The sequence below is a fragment of the Rhinichthys klamathensis genome, unplaced genomic scaffold, assembly GCF_029890125.1.
Source record: "Rhinichthys klamathensis goyatoka isolate OS25496 unplaced genomic scaffold, OSU_Roscu_1.1 h1tg000113l_1, whole genome shotgun sequence".
NCBI classification, from domain to species: domain Eukaryota; kingdom Metazoa; phylum Chordata; class Actinopteri; order Cypriniformes; family Leuciscidae; genus Rhinichthys; species Rhinichthys klamathensis.
Window position 1 is genome coordinate 590,352 of NW_026606650.1, and position 23,414 is coordinate 613,765.

Consider the following 23,414-nt stretch of genomic DNA (forward strand, 5'->3'; position numbering starts at 1 on the left):
ACTGAAACGTGTTCAGCATCATTAACACTCTGCAGGAAAAGCTGAAAGTTAAAGCGTGAGATGATCACCGGACCGGTCTTATTACACAACCCTATGAAAGAACAAAGGCTGAGAGTGAAAGTATTGTGACGCACTTGAGAAAAGCATTTAAAGTCAGAATTCACACTATCTATTGTCTAAATGCACTTTATTGTGAAATATTTATGCATGCATGCCTCATTTTATAAGCCGTTTCGACCTTTGAATGTCATAACCAGTGTTGTGTGTAACTCATTACAAGTAACTTGAGTCACATAATCAGAATACTTTTTCAATTTACAACAAAATATCCAAGTTACTTTTTCACATTTATTGACTGACAGCTCTCCTGTCCCGATGTTGAGAGGAATAAAGTGAGGAGGTGTTGTGTCTGTGTGTGTGTGTGTGTCTGTGAACATAATGGTTATTGTAGTTCTAGACTAAATGTGAACATGCATCTCCCTTGCACGAAAACATTCAGTTAAAAAATTACTTTAGATTAGATTCAGAAATAAGAGTGTTGAACTTCCTTCTGTATCCTATTGTTGTTTAATCCAGAATAACAGCAGCTGAAGGGTTAGTTTGAACGGCGTCTCGTCTCGTGGGGCGGCAGTGGCTCAGTGGTTCATGTAGATTGTCTACAAACCAGAAGGTTGGTGGTTCAATCCCTGGTTCCACCTGACCAAGTGTCGAGGTGTCCATGAGCAAGACACCTAACCTAACCTCTAATTTTTTTTCTTGCTGAGCAAAACTTTTTTCTATTGGCCGGACATTTTTCGCCACCTGAGCAAAAGTATTCTTTATACCTGACCTGTACAGCATACGCAGAAACACAATGGTTTCAACATTCAGTTGTAACTCTTAACTTGAATGTGCCATTTCTATTTTATTTGACCCTTGATGTAACTTATTGGTATTAAATCATATTTTCGAAAAACAAGCAGTTAATTAATAAGTCACTAAATGAAGCACATTTTAGGTTGCCTGATATTTGTTTTACAGTGCTGTTAACTGTACTGTCTTTACCAAGAAATCCTATGAAAAATAATTTACAAAATCTTCTGCAGGACAGTTCAATTCTTTACAATAATAGAATATAGTATGAAAGAAAAGTAAGCTGAGATGGTTTGGGAAAACCATAAAGTGTTTTTGTACAGTCAATTCATTGTGTACAGGAAGCATTAAACCATCAAAGTTAAATGATTGTTTATTGCTTATGAATTTCCAATATTTTCTTTAGCAGGGGGTTTCAAACTTTTTAATGGCAAGGAGCCCTAAACAATACCCTTGTGAGATTCTTTATTTAGGCTTATAATATAATAAAATATAGGCCTAATATAATATAATATAAAATTGAAGTATTTGAAGTGATATAATATATCAGTTTAAATGCTTCAATTTGTTTACATATTATATTATTATAATATGAAAACAAACTGAAGCATTTAAATAGATCTAATAGCTACATATTTTCAAGAAAAGTGAATATGTGAACTCTTTTATAGTAATCTAACCATGCCTTTCACTCTATAGCGGTTGACCAGAGCACTGAAATTATTTCTCACTTAAACTACAATCAAAGGATTTCCCCACACGTTTCGCGTCAGTCCTCTGCGTGGCATTTTATTCTTTTCTGCGCGGCCGCCGCTTCAGAAGTGCGCGGCCGAGGCATCAGCGCACGCGCGCAGCTTAGAGGGGACATTGCACCTAACCCCAGCTGTGTGTGTGTGTGTGAGAGACACCTAACCCCAGCTGTGTGTGTGTGTGTGTATGAGACACCTAACCCCAGCTGCTCCCGACGAGCTGGATGGCGCCTTGCATGGCTGACACCGCTGTTGGTGAGGACACAGTTCTATAAAGGACAGCCTGGGCTTCTCACCTGTTCCCGACACTATCTATGGTCTAAATGCAATGTATTGTGAATGATTTATTCATGCATGCTTCTGTTTTGACCTCGTAATGTTTCATTAGAACGTCATAACTGGCTTCTTAAACTCCGCCCCTGTTCAGGCTCAGCCCCGCCTCCACATACGAGTGCCCCGCCCACGGCTGGTTCCTCACCTGTTTGGCGAGGGCCTCCAGGTCCCGGTCCCGGATGAAGTCGTCCCGCAGGTGCAGGCGTGTGATTCTGGTGCTGCGCGGGTCACTGAAGAGCTGGAAGAACCCGTCCTGCGGCTCGAACTCACTGTCTGTGTGCACCAGATCCATGTAGCTGTCAATCAAAGCATCAGCGTCAGCCTCAGAACACCTCACTCACACACACTCACGAACTCTCTCACTCACACACACACACACACACACACAAACACACTCACGAACTCTCTCACTCACTCACACACACACACTCACGAACTCTCTCACTCACACACACACACACTCACGAACTCTCTCACTCACACACACTCAAGACACCCACACACACACACACACACACACACACACACACACACAAACACACACACACACACACACACAAACACACTCACGAACTCTCTCACTCACACACACACACACTCACGAACTCTCTCACTCACACACACACACACACACACTCACGAACTCTCTCACTCACACACACACACACACTCACGAACTATCTCACTCACACACACTCAAGACACCCACACACACACACACACACACACACACACACACTCACGAACTCTCTCACTCACACACAAACACACTCACGAACTCTCTCACTCACACACACACACTCACGAACTCTCTCACTCACACACACACACACACACTCACGAACTGTCTCACTCACACACACACACACACACTCACGAACTCTCTCACTCACACACACTCAGACACCCACACACACAAACTCTCTCACTCACACACACACACTCACGAACTCTCTCACTCACACACACAGACACACACACAGCTACACACTCACGAACTCTCTCACTCACACACACACACACACACTCACGAACTGTCTCACTCACACACACACACTCACGAACTCTCTCACTCACACACACTCAGACACCCACACACACAAACTCTCTCACTCACACACACACACACACAAACTCTCTCACTCACACACTCACACTCACGAACTCTCTCACTCACACACACACACACACACACACACACTCACACACACACAAACTCTCTCACTCACACACACACACACACTCACTCAGACACACACACAAACTCTCTCACTCACACACACACACACACACACACACACACACACTCACACACACACAAACTCTCTCACTCACACACACACACACACACTCACTCAGACACACACACACAAACTCTCTCACTCACTCACACACACAGACACACACTCAGACACACACTCAGACACACACTCAGACACACACTCAGACACACACTCAGACACACACTCAGACACACACTCAGACACACACTCAGACACACACTCAGACACACACTCACGAACTCTCTCACTCACACACACTCAGACACCCACACACACACAGACACACAAACTCTCTCACTCTCACACACACACACACACTCGCAGACTCAGACACACACACTCACGCGTGCAGCAGCCGGTCGCAGATCTCGCTGGGCAGGAACACGTCGGGCCGCAGCCGCAGTCGGTTCTGCTCGCTGTAGCACAGGGTTCTGCGCAGGTTCTTCAGGCAGAACACGGTGACCAGGGTCATCAGGCTCTCCGGGTCGTCGCCCGCCGCCGTCGCCATGACGACGCTCGCTCAGAACTGCAGGACTGCGGCCCGGGTCTCAGCGCCGCACATGGAGCAGGACCAGAACACACTCCACCTGAGCGAGCAGAACACACTCCGCTTTACAACACACCGACATCAATGACCCGACCGCACTCACACCATCACAACTAATGTTCTCCACTGACTGGAGATCAGCCCTGCAGCTCAACAGCCGAAGCAGGGTCATGATTGATTCGTTTTGCAGCATTGACACTGTTATTGAAACGAATTGAATCAACATCAAACTGAATTGGATTAATTTCATAACTGACGAATATTGTGACATTGACACACACACACACACAATCCAACTGAATTTAATCAACTTTGAACTGCATGATACAGCATTGACACTTATTAAAAATGAATTGAATTATTTTCATAATTCGTTTTGCAGCATTGACACTTATTGAAACGAATTGAATTAGTTTCATAACTGATGAATATTGTAACATTGACACACACACACACACATCATTATCCAACTGAATTTAATCAACATTGAACTGAATTAGTTTCATTACTGATTCGTTTTGCAGCATTGACATTGAACTGAATTGAATCGAATTGAATCAACATTGAACTGTATTGAATTAGTTTCATAACTGATGAACATTGTGGCATTGACACACACACACACACACACATCATCTTCATCATCAGTTCTAATCACAATTCCTCTATTATATCCCAGTGTTGTGTGTGTCGCTACAGTTGCGGCTCGCACCCGCACAGGAATACTCCTGATAACACCAGCTCTTCCTCATACCGCGGAGGTTATGCTCGGTCTCCTCATACCGCGGAGGTTATGCTCGGTCTCCTCATACCGCGGAGGTTATGCTCGGTCTCCTCATACCGCGGAGGTTATGCTCGGTCTCCTCATACCGCGGAGGTTATGCTCGGTCTCCTCATACCGCGGAGGTTATGCTCGGTCTCCCCATACCGCGGAGGTTATGCTCGGTCTCCTCATACCGCGGAGGTTATGCTCGGTCTCCTCATACCGCGGAGGTTATGCTCGGTCTCCTCATACCGCGGAGGTTATGCTCGGTCTCCTCATACCGCGGAGGTTATGCTCGGTCTCCTCATACCGCGGAGGTTATGCTCGGTCTCCTCATACCGCGGAGGTTATGCTCGGTCTCCTCATACCGCGGAGGTTGTGCTCGGTCTCCTCATACCGCGGAGGTTATGCTCGGTCTCCTCATACCGCGGAGGTTGTGCTCGGTCTCCTCATACCGCGGAGGTTATGCTCGGTCTCCTCATACCGCGGAGGTTATGCTCGGTCTCCTCATACCGCGGAGGTTGTGCTCGGTCTCCTCATACCGCGGAGGTTATGCTCGGTCTCCTCATACCGCGGAGGTTGTGCTCGGTCTCCTCATACCGCGGAGGTTATGCTCGGTCTCCTCATACCGCGGAGGTTATGATCGGTCTCCTCATATCGCGGAGGTTATGCTCGGTCTCCCTCAGCGAGGAGTTTATACTGAGGCTCCTTCAGGTTTAACAGCGACGCTGCCGCTGGACTGTCGATGTTTGTGTCCGTGTTGATCTGGCGAAGAGTGTTAGCGCGCGGGCTAGCCGTTAGCAGATCATAAAGCGCGAGTGTTTAATATCGTCACTCACTGATTGACAGCGTGTGTCGCGCGCGGCGCGTGCGTGTGTCTCTTACCTGACGCCGGTACACCGACTGACGCGCCGCTTCGATTCACAAGAAACGCAGAAATATAAACATGATCTAATGATGATCTCAGCCGCTCTGATGTCAACACAACCTGCGCCACATCCGGGTCACATGTGCACGTGACGCGATCACTTCCGGTTCGGGGTGATCGATCGGGGAGCTGATGAGAACTGGGTTAATGAAGTCCAGAATCATCCCAGATATTAAATAAGATTATAAAGTCACCTGTGAACAGAGTTAACATGTTTAAATGAGATCGTTCTATCCCCCTACTAAACGAAAGTAATGTCATTTATTTCTTTGCCTTTCTTTTTAGTTATTTTATTTGCTTATTTATTTAATAATTGTATGTATTTTCTGTTTAAATGTCAATACTCTATGTCCCTCATATAGAGTTAATTGTTCTACTCATTGTTAAGTTCAAATGTCAGTAGGATTTATGTTAATTTAATGAATGTTAATTGTTGTTACTTTCAAAATGTTAATATATATATAAATAAATGTTTATTAATAAAAAGTCCAGTCTAAACTCTCTCCTGTTATGATAATAAATAACTCCATCTCTGGATATTCCGACATGAAACACATGCCCGTTTATATTTTTATTGATATAAATCAAATTCAGGGCTGATTTAATCTCTTTTTATCTACTTTATCTAGGCTACATTCTCCCTTGTTTAAAAAAAATATATATATTATTAAAGCATATTATAATTATAATATTATAAAATTATTTTTATAATAAAAATATATTTTTATTATTAAAAACGTTATTGTAATGTGTGTGTGTGATAATCTATACAACAGTATGCATTTTTCATTCATAAATAAAAATGGTCACACTAATAATTAATAAACTATCATTTAAAAAACAATGCCGTCAATCATCAATAGTTTTTTTTTAAGAATTAAAATTACAGTCAGTATTGAAATAAATAAATTTAGTACAGTGCGTACACCAAATAAACAAACATAAAAAGACAAACAAAGCAGTGACAAACTTAAAAGTTAAACAGAAATGTGAACATGTTTTTTTGCAGCTTTCTTATTTTTCAAACCCAATATTGTTTTTAGGTATTGTTGAATTTCTGGCTTGCTGAACAAAGGCTTGTTTCCTCCAAATTTACATTTATGAATACTAAATTTAGCTAACAGAAGAAGCAGATTAATTAAGTAATATTCCTTATGATAAGATTTGTCATAAAATAAAAAACAAATAACACATTTTAAAGCACTGTTGAAAGGCCTGATATGAGCTTTAATAAAGGAGCAGGAATATGACCATGGGTAATATTTATAAATGAGTTTTATGTAAATTTCTTTGATTTTGTTTGTGATTAAATATTTATGAGGAAGTTTCCAGATTTGATTCCACACAGATTATCAGCACAACCGTTCCAGAATGATATAACAGCAGGTCTGGAGACAATATCCCTTTGAAACAAAGCCCGTAACGATTATTATTTTTAATATAGTCAGAGAAAGACAGATACAGCCTATGGCGTACTCCGGCTGGAGATAGCAGAGCACAGGTGTTAGAGCACTGTTAGACCAGAGGAACAGCATCATAACCACAGCAACATCTGGACAGTAACTGGAATATTATATTTAGAAGGAAATTCAGAATCGGTCAATAAGTCCTTCATGGTTATACAGTTGGCTAACAAAAACTATATCATTACAAAACAATTCATAAAAAAAAAATAAAGATTTAGATTTATACAGAATGTATTTTTTCCAGATAAAACACTTGTTTGGAGAAAAATTGTTTTTATAGATTAAATTCCAGGAAAGAAGCATCTCAGTCATCAACGGTAGTTAGAGTGTTTCGTGTCCCGGCTCACGATCGTGAAATGTGACGCTGATTTATGATGTGATATTTTTATGGAACGCATGTTTTGTGTTGTAATGTTTGTGTTGTAACGGAACTAACGCGCGCGGCCCGTGTTTCCGGGGGACTGTTTTCCTGGAGCGCGTGACTGAACCAGTCCAACATGTCGAGCTCCTACAGAAACAGGTGAGAAACACAACAAACACGACATTAAACGCGCCTTCTCACTCACACACACACACTTTACTTCATCGACACGCGCGACACACCGCGTTTATTTCAGACGCGCGGGGCAAGCGTGATGACACCGCTGAAGTCTGTGTGTGTGTGTGTGTGTGTGTGTGTGTGAGAGAGAGAGAGAGAGAGAGAGAGAGAGAGAGAGAGAGAGAGAGAGAGAGAGAGAGAGAGAGAGAGAGAGAGAGAGAGAGTGAGTGAGAGTGAGAGTGAGTGAGAGAGAGAGAGAGAGAGAGAGAGAGAGAGAGAGAGAGTGAGAGTGAGAGTGAGAGTGAGTGAGTGAGTGAGAGAGAGAGAGAGAGAGAGAGAGAGAGAGAGAGAGAGAATGAGTGTGTGTGTAAGTGAGTGAGAGTGTGTATGTATGTGTTTGTGAGAGAGTGTGTGTGTGAGAGAGAGAGAGAGAGAGAATGAGTGTGTGTGTGAGAGAGAGAGAGAATGAGTGTGTGTGTGAGAGAGAGAGAGAATGAGTGTGTGTAAGTGAGTGAGAGTGTGTATATGTAGGTGTTTGTGAGAGAGTGTGTGTGTGAGAGAGAGAGAGAGAGAGAGAGAGAGAATGAGTGTGTGTGTGAGAGAGAGAGAGAATGAGTGTGTGTGAGTGAGAGTGAGAGAGTGTGTATGTATGTGTGTGTGTCGTTGTATAAAGTCTGTCCAGTTTTAGTTTTAAAGCCCTTTTCACAAGATAAACAGTTTGAAAGCAGAAATCATTAATGTTAGTGTTATTAATTCTTCAATAACATGTTTTTGTGAGTTTAAACTCACCCAGATTAGTAAGTAAAGTAATGATATCTCGCTTTTGATTAATTCTCTTTCTCATGTTGATTTTTAAATCTCAAGAATTGTAATAATAATGTCACGTTTACCTCAGAAAAGCCTTTCAGTGAGCATAACCTCCGGAGAGGAGCGTTATGATACACATACGCACTATATTACATAATCATCATATTCTTACTCAACCTGTTCTTCAATATTTAATGTTTTGAATAAATCTATCATGAAAACTAGTTTTTAATGACCGCCCCCTTTTAAATGTTTTAAAAATGAATTGGAGTAGAAACATAATTATGTCATTAAAAAGTTATTAATAAAACTGCAATTTAAATGTTTGTACACGCATCAGTTGTTAATGTGACCCGTGATATTACAGTGATGCTTCAGTTCTGATAAATACACAAATGAATCGAGATCCGAATTGAATTGAGTCGCAAGCTTGTGAATCGTAATCAGATCATGTGATGCTCAGCTCTAATATTCATATTTTGGTGATATCAGCGTTTGACTGAGAGTCTGTCTTCGCTTGATTCCTCCACTGGGTTGATTCCTCCGCTGGGTTGATTCCTCCACTGGGTTGATTCCTCCGCTGGGTTGATTCCTCCGCTGGGTTGATTCCTCCGCTGGGTTGATTCCTCCACTGGGTTGATTCCTCCGCTGGGTTGATTCCTCCACTGGGTTGATTCCTCCACTGGGTTGATTCCTCCGCTGGGTTGATTCCTCCGCTGGGTTGATTCCTCCACTGGGTTGATTCCTCCACTGGGTTGATTCCTCCGCTGGGTTGATTCCTCCACTGGGTTGATTCCTCCACTGGGTTGATTCCTCCACTGGGTTGATTCCTCCGCTGGGTTGATTCCTCCACTGGGTTGATTCCTCCGCTGGGTTGATTCCTCCACTGGGTTGATTCCTCCGCTGGGTTGATTCCTCCGCTGGGTTGATTCCTCCGCTGGGTTGATTCCTCCGCTGGGTTGATTCCTCCACTGGGTTGATTCCTCCACTGGGTTGATTCCTCCGCTGGGTTGATTCCTCCACTGGGTTGATTCCTCCACTGGGTTGATTCCTCCACTGGGTTGATTCCTCCGCTGGGTTGATTCCTCCGCTGGGTTGATTCCTCCACTGGGTTGATTCCTCCACTGGGTTGATTCCTCCGCTGGGTTGATTCCTCCTCCACTGGGTTGATTCCTCCACTGGGTTGATTCCTCCGCTGGGTTGATTCCTCCACTGGGTTGATTCCTCCACTGGGTTGATTCCTCCACTGGGTTGATTCCTCCACTGGGTTGATTCCTCCGCTGGGTTGATTCCTCCGCTGGGTTGATTCCTCCGCTGGGTTGATTCCTCCACTGGGTTGATTCCTCCACTGGGTTGATTCCTCCACTGGGTTGATTCCTCCGCTGGGTTGATTCCTCCACTGGGTTGATTCCTCCACTGGGTTGATTCCTCCACTGGGTTGATTCCTCCACTGGGTTGATTCCTCCACTGGGTTGATTCCTCCGCTGGGTTGATTCCTCCACTGGGTTGATTCCTCCACTGGGTTGATTCCTCCACTGGGTTGATTCCTCCGCTGGGTTTGAGTCTGAAACGCTGGTAAATGAGCGACAGGATTCACTCGAGCTGAAAGTTCAGTCGGAGTCAGCCAGTGATCAGTGAATCACTCTGAAGTTCTGTGAATTAAAGGACCAAATGACTCCCTAGATTGGCCTAGATCTTCAGCTGTTCCTGAGGAAAACTGTTTTCTTCTGCAAAACACAAAAAGTGTTTTGAGAAAGTCTGTGAGTAGGGCGAGTAAATGACGCCAGAATGATGATTTCTGTCTGGACTGTCCCTTTAAGAGTGCATACTGACTTCTGATTGGGCGGTTTGATCATGTGATGCAGCAGATGCTCTTTCCTCCAGATGTTAATACAAAGATGATCGAGTGTTTTGACAAAGATCTGTGTCATAATGTTCATGAATGAGTTTATTTCACGGATCCGAAACCTTTCTGTTCCTCATAACAATAGTCATGTTTTATAAATGTTATTAAACTTGTTACCTTTCCATTTTTTTAATTCAAATTAATTATTGTTCAATATTAATAAATCCAATTAGTTAATATTAATAATAATGTTCAATATTAACAAAAATTTATTAATATTTCACCTGTTACTTACAAATTATCTGATTGAGATTGTTAAATATTATTAAATCAAATTAATTAATATGAATAATCATTTTCAATATTCATAAAAAAATTATGTTTAAGCATGTTACTTTTACTTCTATATTTGTTGATTCAGATTCAGATTAATGTTCATTGTTCAATATTAATATTAACAGAAAATATTAATATTTTACCTGTTACTTAAGTTATCTGATTGATATTAATATTAATTTTCAATATCATCAAGTCAAATTAATTCATATTTGTTTCCAATATTAATTTTAATAAAAAGATGTAGATTCGGCTGACTACAAACGCATGATGTAGTCAGCCGGATCCGGGCCGTATCCAGATCAGATGGTGGACCTGCGCCTAGACACGACCACAACACATGATGTAGTCAGCCGGATCCGGGCCGTATCTAGATCAGATGGAGGACCTGGGCCTAGACATGACCACAACACATGATGTAGTCAGCCGGATCCGGGCCGTATCTAGATCAGATGGAGGACCTGGGCCTAGACATGACCACAACACATGATGTAGTCAGCCGGATCCGGCCTGTATCCAGATCAGATGGAGGACCTGCGCCTAGACACGACCACAACACATGATGTAGTCAGCCGGATCCAGGCCGTATCCAGATCAGATGGAGGACCTGCGCCTAGACACGACCACAACACATGATGTAGTCAGCCGGATCCGGGCCGTATCCAGATCAGATGGAGGACCTGCGCCTAGACACGCCCACAACACATGATGTAGTCAGCCGGATCCAGGCAGTATCCAGATCAGATGGTGGACCTGCGCCTAGACACGACCACAACACATGATGTAGTCAGCCGGATCCGGGCCGTATCCAGATCAGATGGTGGACCTGCGCCTAGACACGACCACAACGCATGATGTAGTCAGCCGGATCCGGGCCGTATCCAGATCAGATGGTGGACCTGCGCCTAGACACGACCACAACGCATGATGTAGTCAGCCGGATCCGGGCCGTATCCAGATCAGATGGAGGACCTGCGCCTAGACACGACCACAACACATGATGTAGTCAGCCGGATCCGGGCCGTATCCAGATCAGATGGAGGACCTGTGCCTAGACACGCCCACAACACATGATGTAGTCAGCCAGATCCGGGCCGTATCCAGATCAGATGGAGGACCTGCGCCTAGACACGACCACAACACATGATGTAGTCAGCCGGATCCGGGCCGTATCTAGATCAGATGGTGGACCTGGGCATTGACACGACCACAACACATGATGTAGTCAGCCGGATCCGGGCCGTATCCAGATCAGATGGTGGACCTGGGCATTGACACGACCACAACACATGATGTAGTCAGCCAGATCCGGGCCGTATCCAGATCAGATGGTGGACCTGGCCATTGACACGCCCACAACACATGATGTAGTCAGCCAGATCCGGGCCGTATCCAGATCAGATGGTGGACCTGGGCATTGACACGCCCACAACACATGATGTAGTCAGCCAGATCCGGGCCGTATCCAGATCAGATGGTGGACCTGCGCCTAGACACGACCACAACACATGATGTAGTCAGCCGGATCCGGGCCGTATCCAGATCAGATGGAGGACCTGTGCCTAGACACGACCACAACACATGATGTAGTCAGCCGGATCCGGGCCGTATCCAGATCAGATGGAGGACCTGTGCCTAGACACGCCCACAACACATGATGTAGTCAGCCGGATCCGGGCCGTATCCAGATCAGATGGAGGACCTGCGCCTAGACACGACCACAACACATGATGTAGTCAGCCGGATCCGGGCCGTATCTAGATCAGATGGTGGACCTGGGCATTGACACGACCACAACACATGATGTAGTCAGCCGGATCCGGGCCGTATCCAGATCAGATGGTGGACCTGGGCATTGACACGACCACAACACATGATGTAGTCAGCCGGATCCGGGCCGTATCCAGATCAGATGGAGGACCTGCGCCTAGACACGACCACAACACATGATGTAGTCAGCCGGATCCGGGCCGTATCCAGATCAGATGGTGGACCTGGGCATTGACACGCCCACAACACATGATGTAGTCAGCCAGATCCGGGCCGTATCCAGATCAGATGGTGGACCTGCGCCTAGACACGACCACAACGCATGATGTAGTCAGCCGGATCCGGGCCGTATCCAGATCAGATGGAGGACCTGCGCCTAGACACGACCACAACACATGATGTAGTCAGCCGGATCCGGGCCGTATCCAGATCAGATGGAGGACCTGTGCCTAGACACGCCCACAACACATGATGTAGTCAGCCAGATCCGGGCCGTATCCAGATCAGTTGGTGGACCTGCGCCTAGACACGACCACAACGCATGATGTAGTCAGCCGGATCCGGGCCGTATCCAGATCAGATGGAGGACCTGCGCCTAGACACAACCACAACACATGATGTAGTCAGCCGGATCCGGGCCGTATCCAGATCAGATGGAGGACCTGCGCCTAGACACGACCACAACACATGATGTAGTCAGCCGGATCCGGGCCGTATCCAGATCAGATGGAGGACCTGCGCCTAGACACGACCACAACACATGATGTAGTCAGCCGGATCCGGGCCGTATCCAGATCAGATGGAGGACCTGCGCCTAGACACGACCACAACACATGATGTAGTCAGCCGGATCCGGGCCGTATCCAGATCAGATGGAGGACCTGCGCCTAGACACGACCACAACACATGATGTAGTCAGCCGGATCCGGGCCGTATCCAGATCAGATGATGGACCTGTGCCTAGACACGACCACAACACATGATGTAGTCAGCCGGATCCGGGCCGTATCCAGATCAGATGGGATCATAATCATCCACTGTTGGTTCGTTGTCCAGAGGAGAACTGAGGCTGAGTCTGGTTTCTCTCGAGGGTTTTCCTCCATTCTGTCACTGATGGAGTTTTGGTTCCTGTTGCCTTTGGCTTTTGTCTTGCTTATTTGGGGACATGTAATATTCAGCAATATTATTGATCTCCTGCATTGACAGCATTATATGAGAACTGAACTGAGCTGGACGATGACATCACGGTTTTCTCCAGAGCTGCTATATATATAAATTAACTAAATTAATAACTTTTTTACAGCAGAAATGAAGCATCACTGAACTGACTTAAGCTGGACTGTGACGCTATTCTCTTCTAGAAACAAACTTTGTTGCATTGTTTTCCTGTTATCTCTGTAAAGCTGCTTTGAAACTATCAGTATTGTAAAAAGCGCTATATAAATAAAGCTGACTTGAATGAATGTTTTTCTTCTGTGAGTGATCATGTGATCAGGTCATGTGACGTGTCTCTGCTGTTCCTCAGGATCCAGGAGTTCAAGGTTTCTTTGAGCGAGCAGAAGCTGGACATGAAGGCGTTACGCCAGCTGTGCTTCAGCGGTACGTGTGTGTGTGTGTGTGTGTGTGTGTGTGGTGAGTCGGGGTGTGTTTCTCCACACGCTTACGCTCTCTCTCTCTCTCTCTCTCTCAGGGATCCCGTGTGAAGGAGGCATTCGCTCTCTATGCTGGAAGGTCAGTCTGGCGTCTCCTCGAGTTTCACTCATCATGTGACTGAATCAATGAATGATAGAGATTTCCTCCCTCGTTCCTCAGATCCTGCTGAACTACCTGCCGTCGGATCAGGCCGTATGGGACTCTTTCCTGCAGAAGCAGAGGTTACACACACACACACTCACTGCATTTTACACTGTTTTTACAGATGAGGACGTCTCCAGACAGCAGGTTTAGGGAGGTTTCGTCAGGTTCAGCACACATTTGACCCCAGAATATGGTTTTACACACTGAGTTTGCTGTTGTTGTGCTTGTTTAGGCTTTACAGGTGATATATTATGCCCCTTTTCACAAGATGTAATATAAATCTATGGTGTCCCCAGAATGTGTCTGTGAAAGTTCAGCTCAAAATATCAAATCTTTTATTATAGCTTGTCAAATTGACCCCTTTTTGTGTGTAAGCAAAAACGTGCCGTTTTTTGTGCGTTAGAACTGGTCACTGTTGTCGCTTATGAAACCAAATGGCGTCTCCGTGGCTGTAACATGCAAATTAAGGGGCGGTAATATTATAATAAGATCCTCTTCATACGTCAGAAGGGGAGCGAAATCTGATCGGCTTATTTTATAACATGCTTGCAGAGAAAGACTCGCCAAAACAAAATTACCAGGTTTCACTCTTCACATATTCTGGGTTGGTAGAAGCACTGGGGACCCGATTATAGCACTTACACACAGAGAAAGTCAGATTTTCATAATATGTCCCCTTTAAAGTCCCATGTGGAGCACAGACACATTATGCTAATGAGCTCGACTCTGATTGGTCAGGGATCTGTACGCCCAGTTTCTGAGAGAGATGATCATCCAGCCAGGAATCGCTAAGGCAAACCTGGGCGTGTCTCGAGAGGACGTGACGCTGGAGGATCATGTGAGTCGCTTTCCAGGACAGGAAGTGTGTGTGTGTGTGAGATTGCTGGTGTGTGTGACGCTCTCGTCTCTCGTCTCCAGCCGCTGAACCCGAACCCCGACAGCCGCTGGAACACCTACTTCAAAGACAACGAGGTTCTGCTGCAGATCGATAAAGACGTCAGGTGCTTCATCACTTCCTGTTTGTGTGTGTGTGAGTGTGAGTGAGTGTGTGTGATTGTCTTGGAGTATCTGTGAGTGTCTGAGAGTGTCTGTGAGTGTCTGTGAGTGTCTGTGAGTGTCTGAGTGTCAGAGTGTCTGTGTGTGTCTGAGTTTCTGAGAGTGTCTGTGAGTGTCTGAGTGTCTGTGAGTGTCTGAGAGTGTCTGTGAGTGTCTGAGAGTGTCTGTGAGTGTGTGAGAGTGTCTGTGTGTCTGTGCGTGTCTGTGAGTGTCTGAGAGTGTCTGTGCGTGTCTGAGAGTGTCTGAGAGTGTCTGTGAGTGTCAGAGTGTCTGTGTGTGTCTGAGTTTCTGAGAGTGTCTGTGAGTGTCTGAGTGTCTGTGAGTGTCTGAGAGTGTCTGTGAGTGTCTGAGAGTGTCTGTGAGTGTGTGAGAGTGTCTGTGTGTCTGTGCGTGTCTGTGAGTGTCTGAGAGTGTCTGTGCGTGTCAGTGAGTGTCTGAGAGTGTCTGTGAGTGTCTGTGAGTGTCTGTGAGTGTCAGTGAGTGTCTGAGAGTGTCTGTGAGTGTCTGTGAGTGTCTGTGAGTGTCTGTGAGTGTCAGTGAGTGTCTGAGAGTGTCTGTGAGTGTCTGTGAGTGTCTGTGAGTGTCTGTGAGTGTCTGAGAGTGTCTGTGAGTGTCTGTGAGTGTCTGAGAGTGTCTGAGAGTGTCTGTGAGTGTCAGTGAGTGTCTGTGAGTGTCTGTGCGTGTCAGTGAGTGTCTGAGAGTGTCTGTGAGTGTCTGTGAGTGTCTGTGAGTGTCTGTGAGTGTCTGAGAGTGTCTGTGAGTGTCTGTGAGTGTCTGTGAGTGTCTGAGAGTGTCTGAGAGTGTCTGAGAGTGTCTGTGAGTGTCTGTGAGTGTCTGTGAGTGTCTGAGAGTGTCTGTGTGTCTGTGCGTGTCTGAGAGTGTCTGTGAGTGTCTGAGTGTCTGAGTGTCTGTGAGTGTCTGAGAGTGTCTGTGAGTGTCTGTGAGTGTCTGAGAGTGTCTGAGTGTGTCTGAGAGTGTCTGTGAGTGTCTGTGAGTGTCTGAGCGTGTCTGTGAGTGTCTGTGAGTGTCTGAGAGTGTCTGTGAGTGTCTGAGCGTGTCTGTGAGTGTCTGTGAGTGTCTGAGAGTGTCTGTGAGTGTCTGAGCGTGTCTGTGAGTGTCTGTGAGTGTCTGTGAGTGTCTGTGCGTGTCTGTGCGTGTCTGAGAGTGTCTGAGGGTGTCTGTGAGTGTCTGTGAGTGTCTGTGAGTGTCTGTGAGTGTCTGTGGGTGTCTGTGGGTGTCTGTGAGTGTCTGTGGGTGTCTGTGAGTGTCTGTGAGTGTCTGTGAGTGTCTGAGAGTGTCTGTGAGTGTCTGTGAGTGTCTGTGAGTGTCTGTGAGTGTCTGTGAGTGTCTGTGAGTGTCTGTGGGTGTCTGAGAGTGTCTGAGAGTGTCTGTGAGTGTCTGTGGGTGTCTGTGAGTGTCTGTGAGTGTCTGTGAGTGTCTGTGGGTGTCTGAGTGTCTGTGAGTGTCTGTGAGTGTCTGTGAGTGTCTGTGAGTGTCTGAGAGTGTCTGTGAGTGTCTGTGAGTGTCTGTGAGTGTCTGAGAGTGTCTGAGAGTGTCTGTGAGTGTCTGTGAGTGTCTGTGAGTGTCTGAGAGTGTCTGAGAGTGTCTGAGAGTGTCTGTGAGTGTCTGTGAGTGTCTGAGTGTCTGAGAGTGTCTGAGAGTGTCTGTGCGTGTCTGTGCGTGTCTGTGAGTGTCTGTGAGTGTCTGTGAGTGTCTGTGCGTGTCTGTGAGTGTCTGAGTGTCTGTGAGTGTCTGAGAGTGTCTGTGAGTGTCTGTGAGTGTCTGTGAGTGTCTGAGAGTGTCTGAGAGTGTCTGAGAGTGTCTGAGAGTGTCTGAGAGTGTCTGTGAGTGTCTGTGAGTGTCTGAGAGTGTCTGAGTGTGTCTGAGAGTGTCTGTGAGTGTCTGAGAGTGTCTGTGAGTGTCTGAGAGTGTCTGTGAGTGTCTGAGAGTGTCTGTGAGTGTCTGAGAGTGTCTGAGAGTGTCTGTGAGTGTCTGTGAGTGTCTGTGAGTGTCTGAGAGTGTCTGTGAGTGTCTGAGTGTCTGTGAGTGTCTGAGTGTGTCTGAGAGTGTCAGTGAGTGTCTGAGAGTGTCAGTGAGTGTCTGAGAGTGTCAGTGAGTGTCTGTGAGTGTCTGTGAGTGTCAGTGAGTGTCTGAGAGTGTCAGTGAGTGTCAGTGAGTGTCAGTGAGTGTCAGTGAGTGTCAGTGAGTGTCAGTGAGTGTCTGAGTGTCTGAGTGTCTGAGTGTCTGTGTGTCTGTGTGTCTGTGAGTGTCTGATAGTGTCTGTGAGTGTCTGAGAGTGTCTGAGAGTGTCAGTGAGTGTGTGAGAGTGTCAGTGAGTGTGTGAGAGTGTCAGTGAGTGTCTGAGAGTGTCTGTGAGTGTCAGTGAGTGTCTGAGAGTGTCTGAGAGTGTCTGAGAGTGTCAGTGAGTGTCAGTGAGTGTCAGTGAGTGTCTGAGAGTGTCAGTGAGTGTCAGTGAGTGTCTGTGTGTCTGTGAGTGTCTGAGAGTGTCTGTGAGTGTCTGAGAGTGTCTGTGAGTGTCTGAGAGTGTCTGTGAGTGTCTGAGAGTGTCTGAGAGTGTCTGTGAGTGTCTGAGCGTGTCTGTGAGTGTCTGAGAGTGTCTGAGAGTGTCTGTGAGTGTCTGAGCGTGTCTGTGAGTGTCTGTGAGTGTCTGTGCGTGTCTGTGCGTGTCTGAGAGTGTCTGAGGGTGTCTGAGTGTCTGTGAGTGTCTGTGGGTGTCTGTGGGTGTCTGTGAGTGTCTGTGGGTGTCTGTGAGTGTCTGAGAGTGTCTGTGAGTGTCTGTGGGTGTCTGAGTGTCTGTGAGTGTCTGAGAGTGTCTGTGAGTGTCTGAGTGTCTGTGAGTGTCTGTGAGTGTCTGTGGGTGTCTGTGAGTGTCTGTGAGTGTCTGTGAGTGTCTGTGGGTGTCTGAGAGTGTCTGAGAGTGTCTGTGAGTGTCTGTGGGTGTCTGTGAGTGTCTGAGAGTGTCTGTGAGTGTCTGTGGGTGTCTGAGTGTCTGTGAGTGTCTGAGAGTGTCTGTGAGTGTCTGTGAGTGTCTGTGAGTGTCTGTGAGTGTCTGAGAGTGTCTGTGAGTGTCTGTGAGTGTCTGAGAGTGTCTGTGAGTGTCTGAGAGTGTCTGTGAGTGTCTGTGAGTGTCTGTGAGTGTCTGAGAGTGTCTGAGAGTGTCTGAGAGTGTCTGTGAGTGTCTGAGTGTCTGTGAGTGTCTGTGAGTGTCTGAGAGTGTTTGAGAGTGTCTGAGAGTGTCTGTGAGTGTCTGTGAGTGTCTGAGTGTCTGAGAGTGTCTGTGCGTGTCTGTGCGTGTCTGTGAGTGTCTGAGAGTGTCTGTGAGTGTCTGAGAGTGTCTGTGAGTGTCTGAGTGTCTGTGAGTGTCTGAGAGTGTGAGTGTCTGTGAGTGTCTGTGAGTGTCTGTGAGTGTCTGTGAGTGTCTGTGAGTGTCTGAGAGTGTCTGAGAGTGTCTGTGAGTGTCTGTGAGTGTCTGAGAGTGTCTGAGTGTGTCTGAGAGTGTCTGTGAGTGTCTGAGAGTGTCTGAGAGTGTCTGTGAGTGTCTGAGAGTGTCTGTGAGTGTCTGAGAGTGTCTGAGAGTGTCTGTGAGTGTCTGAAAGTGTCTGTGAGTGTCTGAGAGTGTCTGTGAGTGTCTGAGAGTGTCTGTGAGTGTCTGAGTGTCTGTGAGTGTCTGAGTGTGTCTGAGAGTGTCAGTGAGTGTCTGAGAGTGTCTGTGAGTGTCAGTGAGTGTCTGAGAGTGTCTGTGAGTGTCTGAGTGTCAGTGAGTGTCAGTGAGTGTCTGAGAGTGTCTGAGAGTGTCAGTGAGTGTCAGTGAGTGTCTGTGAGTGTCTGAGAGTGTCTGAGAGTGTCAGTGAGTGTCAGTGAGTGTCAGTGAGTGTCAGTGAGTGTCAGTGAGTGTCTGAGTGTCTGTGTGTCTGTGTGTCTGTGAGTGTCTGATAGTGTCTGTGAGTGTCTGAGAGTGTCTGAGAGTGTCTGTCAGTGAGTGTCAGTGAGTGTCTGTGAGTGTCTGTGAGTGTCTGAGAGTGTCTGAGTGTCTGTGAGTGTCTGAGTGTCTTTGAGTGTCTGTGAGTGTCAGTGAGTGTCTGAGAGTGTCTGTGAGTGTCTGTGAGTGTCTGTGAGTGTCTGAGAGTGTCTGTGAGTGTCTGTGAGTGTCTGTGAGTGTCTGAGAGTGTCTGAGAGTGTCTGTGAGTGTCAGTGAGTGTCTGTGAGTGTCAGTGAGTGTATGAGAGTGTATGAGAGTGTCTGAGAGTGTCTGTGAGTGTCTGTGAGTGTCTGTGAGTGTCTGAGAGTGTCTGAGAGTGTCTGAGAGTGTCAGTGAGTGTCTTGGAGTCTGAGTGTCTGTGAGTGTCTGTGAGTGTCTGTGAGTGTCTGAGAGTGTCTGTGAGTGTCTGTGAGTGTCAGTGAGTGTCAGTGAGTGTCAGTGAGTGTCTGTGAGTGTCTGAGAGTGTCTGAGAGTGTCAGTGAGTGTCAGTGAGTGTCAGTGAGTGTCAGTGAGTGTCAGTGAGTGTCTGAGTGTCTGTGTGTCTGTGTGTCTGTGAGTGTCTGATAGTGTCTGTGAGTGTCTGAGAGTGTCTGAGAGTGTCAGTGAGTGTGTGAGAGTGTCAGTGAGTGTCTGAGAGTGTGTCTGAGTGTCAGTGAGTGTCTGAGAGTGTCTGAGAGTGTCTGAGAGTGTCAGTGAGTGTCTGTGAGTGTCTGTGAGTGTCAGTGAGTGTCAGTGAGTGTCAGTGAGTGTCTGAGAGTGTCAGTGAGTGTCAGTGAGTGTCTGTGTGTCTGTGAGTGTCTGAGAGTGTCTGTGAGTGTCTGAGAGTGTCTGTGAGTGTCTGAGAGTGTCTGAGAGTGTCTGTGAGTGTCTGAGTGTCTGAGTGTCTGTGAGTGTCTGAGAGTGTCTGTGAGTGTCTGTGAGTGTCTGAGAGTGTCTGTGAGTGTCTGTGAGTGTCTGAGAGTGTCTGTGAGTGTCTGTGAGTGTCTGTGAGTGTCTGTGAGTGTCTGAGAGTGTCTGTGAGTTACTGTGAGTGTCTGTGAGTGTCTGAGAGTGTCTGTGGGTGTCTGTGAGTGTCTGTGAGTGTCTGTGAGTGTCTGTGAGTGTCTGAGAGTGTCTGTGAGTGTCTGTGAGTGTCTGAGTGTCTGAGAGTGTCTGAGAGTGTCTGTGAGTGTCTGAGTGTCTGTGAGTGTCTGTGAGTGTCAGAGTGTCTGAGAGTGTCTGTCAGTGAGTGTCAGTGAGTGTCTGTGAGTGTCTGTGAGTGTCTGAGAGTGTCTGAGTGTCTGTGAGTGTCTGAGTGTCTTTGAGTGTCTGTGAGTGTCAGTGAGTGTCTGAGAGTGTCTGTGAGTGTCTGTGAGTGTCTGTGAGTGTCTGAGAGTGTCTGTGAGTGTCTGTGAGTGTCTGTGAGTGTCTGAGAGTGTCTGAGAGTGTCTGTGAGTGTCAGTGAGTGTCTGTGAGTGTCAGTGAGTGTATGAGAGTGTATGAGAGTGTCTGAGAGTGTCTGTGAGTGTCTGTGAGTGTCTGTGAGTGTCTGAGAGTGTCTGAGAGTGTCTGAGAGTGTCTGAGAGTGTCAGTGAGTGTCTTGGAGTCTGAGTGTCTGTGAGTGTCTGTGAGTGTCTGTGAGTGTCTGAGAGTGTCTGTGAGTGTCTGTGAGTGTCAGTGAGTGTCAGAGAGTGTCTGAGAGTGTCTGTGAGTGTCTGTGAGTGTCTGTGAGTGTCTGTGAGTGTCTGTGAGTGTCTGAGAGTGTCTGAGAGTGTCAGTGAGTGTCTTGGAGTCTGAGTGTCTGTGAATATGTGAGTGTCTGTGAGTGTCTGTGAGTGTCTGAGTGTCTGTGAGTGTCTGAGAGTGTCTGAGAGTGTCAGTGAGTGTCTTGGAGTCTGAGTGTCTGTGAATATGTGAGTGTCTGTGAGTGTCTGTGAGTGTCTGTGAGTGTCTGTGAGTGTCTGAGAGTGTCTGAGAGTGTCTGTGAGTGTCTGTGAGTGTCTGAGAGTGTCTGAGAGTGTCTGAGAGTGTCTGTGAGTGTCTGTGAGTGTCTGTGAGTGTCTGAGAGTGTCTTGGAGTGTCTGTGAGTGTCTGTGAGTGTCTGAGAGTGTCTGTGAGTGTCTGAGAGTGTCTGTGAGTGTCTGTGAGTGTCTGAGAGTGTCTTGGAGTCTGAGTGTCTGTGAATATGTGAGTGTCTGAGAGTGTCTGTGAGTGTCTGTGAGTGTCTGTGAGTGTCTGAGAGTGTCTGAGAGTGTCAGTGAGTGTCTGAGAGTGTCTGTGAGTGTCTGTGAGTGTCTGAGAGTGTCTGAGAGTGTCTGTGAGTGTCTGTGAGTGTCTGAGAGTGTCTTGGAGTCTGAGTGTCTGTGAATATGTGAGTGTCTGAGAGTGTCTGAGAGTGTCTGTGAGTGTCTGTGAGTGTCTGTGAGTGTCTGTGAGTGTCTGTGAGTGTCTGTGAGTGTCTGAGAGTGTCAGTGAGTGTCTGTGAGTGTCTGAGAGTGTCTGAGAGTGTCAGTGAGTGTCTTGGAGTCTGAGTGTCTGTGAATATGTGAGTGTCTGAGAGTGTCTGTGAGTGTCTGAGAGTGTCTGAGAGTGTCTGTGAGTGTCTGTGAGTGTCTGTGAGTGTCTGTGAGTGTCTGAGAGTGTCTGTGAGTGTCTGTGAGTGTCTGAGAGTGTCTGTGAGTGTCTGAGAGTGTCTTGGAGTCTGAGTGTCTGTGAATATGTGAGTGTCTGTGAGTGTCTGTGAGTGTCTGTGAGTGTCTGAGAGTGTCTGTGAGTGTCTGTGAGTGTCTGAGAGTGTCTGAGAGTGTCTGTGAGTGTCTGTGAGTGTCTGTGAGTGTCTGTGAGTGTCTGTGAGTGTCTGAGAGTGTCTGAGAGTGTCTGTGAGTGTCTGTGAGTGTCTGTGAGTGTCTGTGAGTGTCTGAGAGTGTCTGTGAGTGTCTGTGAGTGTCTGTGAGTGTCTGTGAGTGTCTGTGAGTGTCTGTGAGTGTCTGTGAGTGTCTGTGAGTGTCTGTGAGTGTCTGAGAGTGTCTGAGAGTGTCTGTGAGTGTCTGTGAGTGTCTGTGAGTGTCTGTGAGTGTCTGTGAGTGTCTGTGAGTGTCTGTGAGTGTCTGTGAGTGTCTGTGAGTGTCTGAGAGTGTCTGTGAGTGTCTGTGAGTGTCTGTGAGTGTCTGTGAGTGTCTGAGAGTGTCTGAGAGTGTCTGTGAATGTCTGAGAGTGTCTGTGAGTGTCTGAGAGTGTCTTGGAGTCTGAGTGTCTGTGAATATGTGAGTGTCTGAGAGTGTCTGTGAGTGTCTGTGAGTGTCTGTGAGTGTCTGAGAGTGTCTGAGAGTGTCTGTGAATATGTGAGTGTCTGAGAGTGTCTGTGAGTGTCTGTGAGTGTCTGAGAGTGTCTGAGAGTGTCTGTGAGTGTCTGTGAGTGTCTGTGAGTGTCTGTGAGTGTCTGAGAGTGTCTGAGAGTGTCTTGGAGTCTGAGTGTCTGTGAATATGTGAGTGTCTGAGAGTGTCTGAGAGTGTCTGAGAGTGTCTGTGAGTGTCTGAGAGTGTCTGAGAGTGTCTGAGAGTGTCTGAGAGTGTCTGTGAGTGTCTGAGAGTGTCTGTGAGTGTCTGTGAGTGTCTGAGAGTGTCTTGGAGTCTGAGTGTCTGTGAATATGTGAGTGTCTGAGAGTGTCTGTGAGTGTCTGAGAGTGTCTGAGAGTGTCTGAGAGTGTCTGAGAGTGTCTGAGAGTGTCTGAGAGTGTCTGAGAGTGTCTGAGAGTGTCAGTGAGTGTCTTGGAGTCTGAGTGTCTGTGAATATGTGAGTGTCTGAGAGTGTCAGTGAGTGTCTGAGAGTGTCAGTGAGTGTCTTGGAGTCTGAGTGTCTGTGACTGTGCGAGTATGCGTGTGAGTGTGTGTGTGTGTGTGTGTGCTGTCACATGAGTTGTGATGAATATTAATATGCCTGTGTGTGTGTGTGTGTGTGTGTGTGTGTGTCAGGCGCTTGTACCCAGACATGGCGTTCTTCCAGCGTCCCACAGAGTTTCCTTGTCAGCTGATACTGGATCCTCAGAATGAGTACGAGACGCTGCGGCGGCGTGTGGAGCAGACCACGCTCAAGTCCCAGACGGTGGGCCGGAACCGCAGCGGTGTCACTAACGTGAGTGTGTGTGTGTGTGTGTGTGTGTGGAGCAGACCATGCTCAAGTCCCAGACGGTGGGCCGGAACCGCAGCGGTGTCACTAACGCGTGTGTGTGTGTGTGTGTGTGGAGCAGACCACGCTCAAGTCCCAGACGGTGGGCCGGAACCGCAGCGGTGTCACTAACGTGAGTCTGTGTGTGTGTGTGTGTGTGTGTGTGTGTGTGTGTGTGTGTGGAGCAGACCACGCTCAA

General features: G+C 47.0%; 2 protein-coding genes and 1 long non-coding RNA gene across 3 annotated transcripts in view; 1 reads left to right on the top strand and 2 right to left on the bottom strand.

The window, feature by feature from the left end:
* Nucleotides 1–5,554, bottom strand: part of zer1 (zyg-11 related, cell cycle regulator) — a 33,560-nt gene extending 28,006 nt beyond the window's left edge. The window contains exons 1-3 of the mRNA XM_056254660.1: nucleotides 5,413–5,554; nucleotides 3,562–3,804; nucleotides 2,080–2,230 (exon numbers count right to left, since the gene is read on the bottom strand). Coding sequence (XP_056110635.1) covers nucleotides 2,080–2,230; nucleotides 3,562–3,725 — 315 coding nt within the window. The 5' untranslated portion in view covers nucleotides 3,726–3,804; nucleotides 5,413–5,554. The remainder of the gene's footprint in view (nucleotides 1–2,079; nucleotides 2,231–3,561; nucleotides 3,805–5,412) is intronic.
* Nucleotides 623–1,857, bottom strand: LOC130088060 (uncharacterized). The gene is made up of 2 exons (XR_008807435.1): nucleotides 1,798–1,857; nucleotides 623–731 (listed from the first exon to the last, which is right to left on the bottom strand). It is a non-coding gene; the product is annotated as an uncharacterized LOC130088060 (long non-coding RNA).
* Nucleotides 5,555–7,323: 1,769 nt separating the features above from the next.
* The window catches only part of tbc1d13 (TBC1 domain family, member 13), a 36,504-nt gene continuing 20,413 nt past the window's right edge, over nucleotides 7,324–23,414 (top strand). Inside the window, exons 1-7 of the mRNA XM_056254662.1 lie at nucleotides 7,324–7,441; nucleotides 13,744–13,817; nucleotides 13,909–13,949; nucleotides 14,031–14,092; nucleotides 14,754–14,853; nucleotides 14,934–15,016; nucleotides 23,023–23,182. Of these exons, the coding sequence (XP_056110637.1) occupies nucleotides 7,419–7,441; nucleotides 13,744–13,817; nucleotides 13,909–13,949; nucleotides 14,031–14,092; nucleotides 14,754–14,853; nucleotides 14,934–15,016; nucleotides 23,023–23,182 (543 nt within the window). The 5' untranslated portion in view covers nucleotides 7,324–7,418. The remainder of the gene's footprint in view (nucleotides 7,442–13,743; nucleotides 13,818–13,908; nucleotides 13,950–14,030; nucleotides 14,093–14,753; nucleotides 14,854–14,933; nucleotides 15,017–23,022; nucleotides 23,183–23,414) is intronic.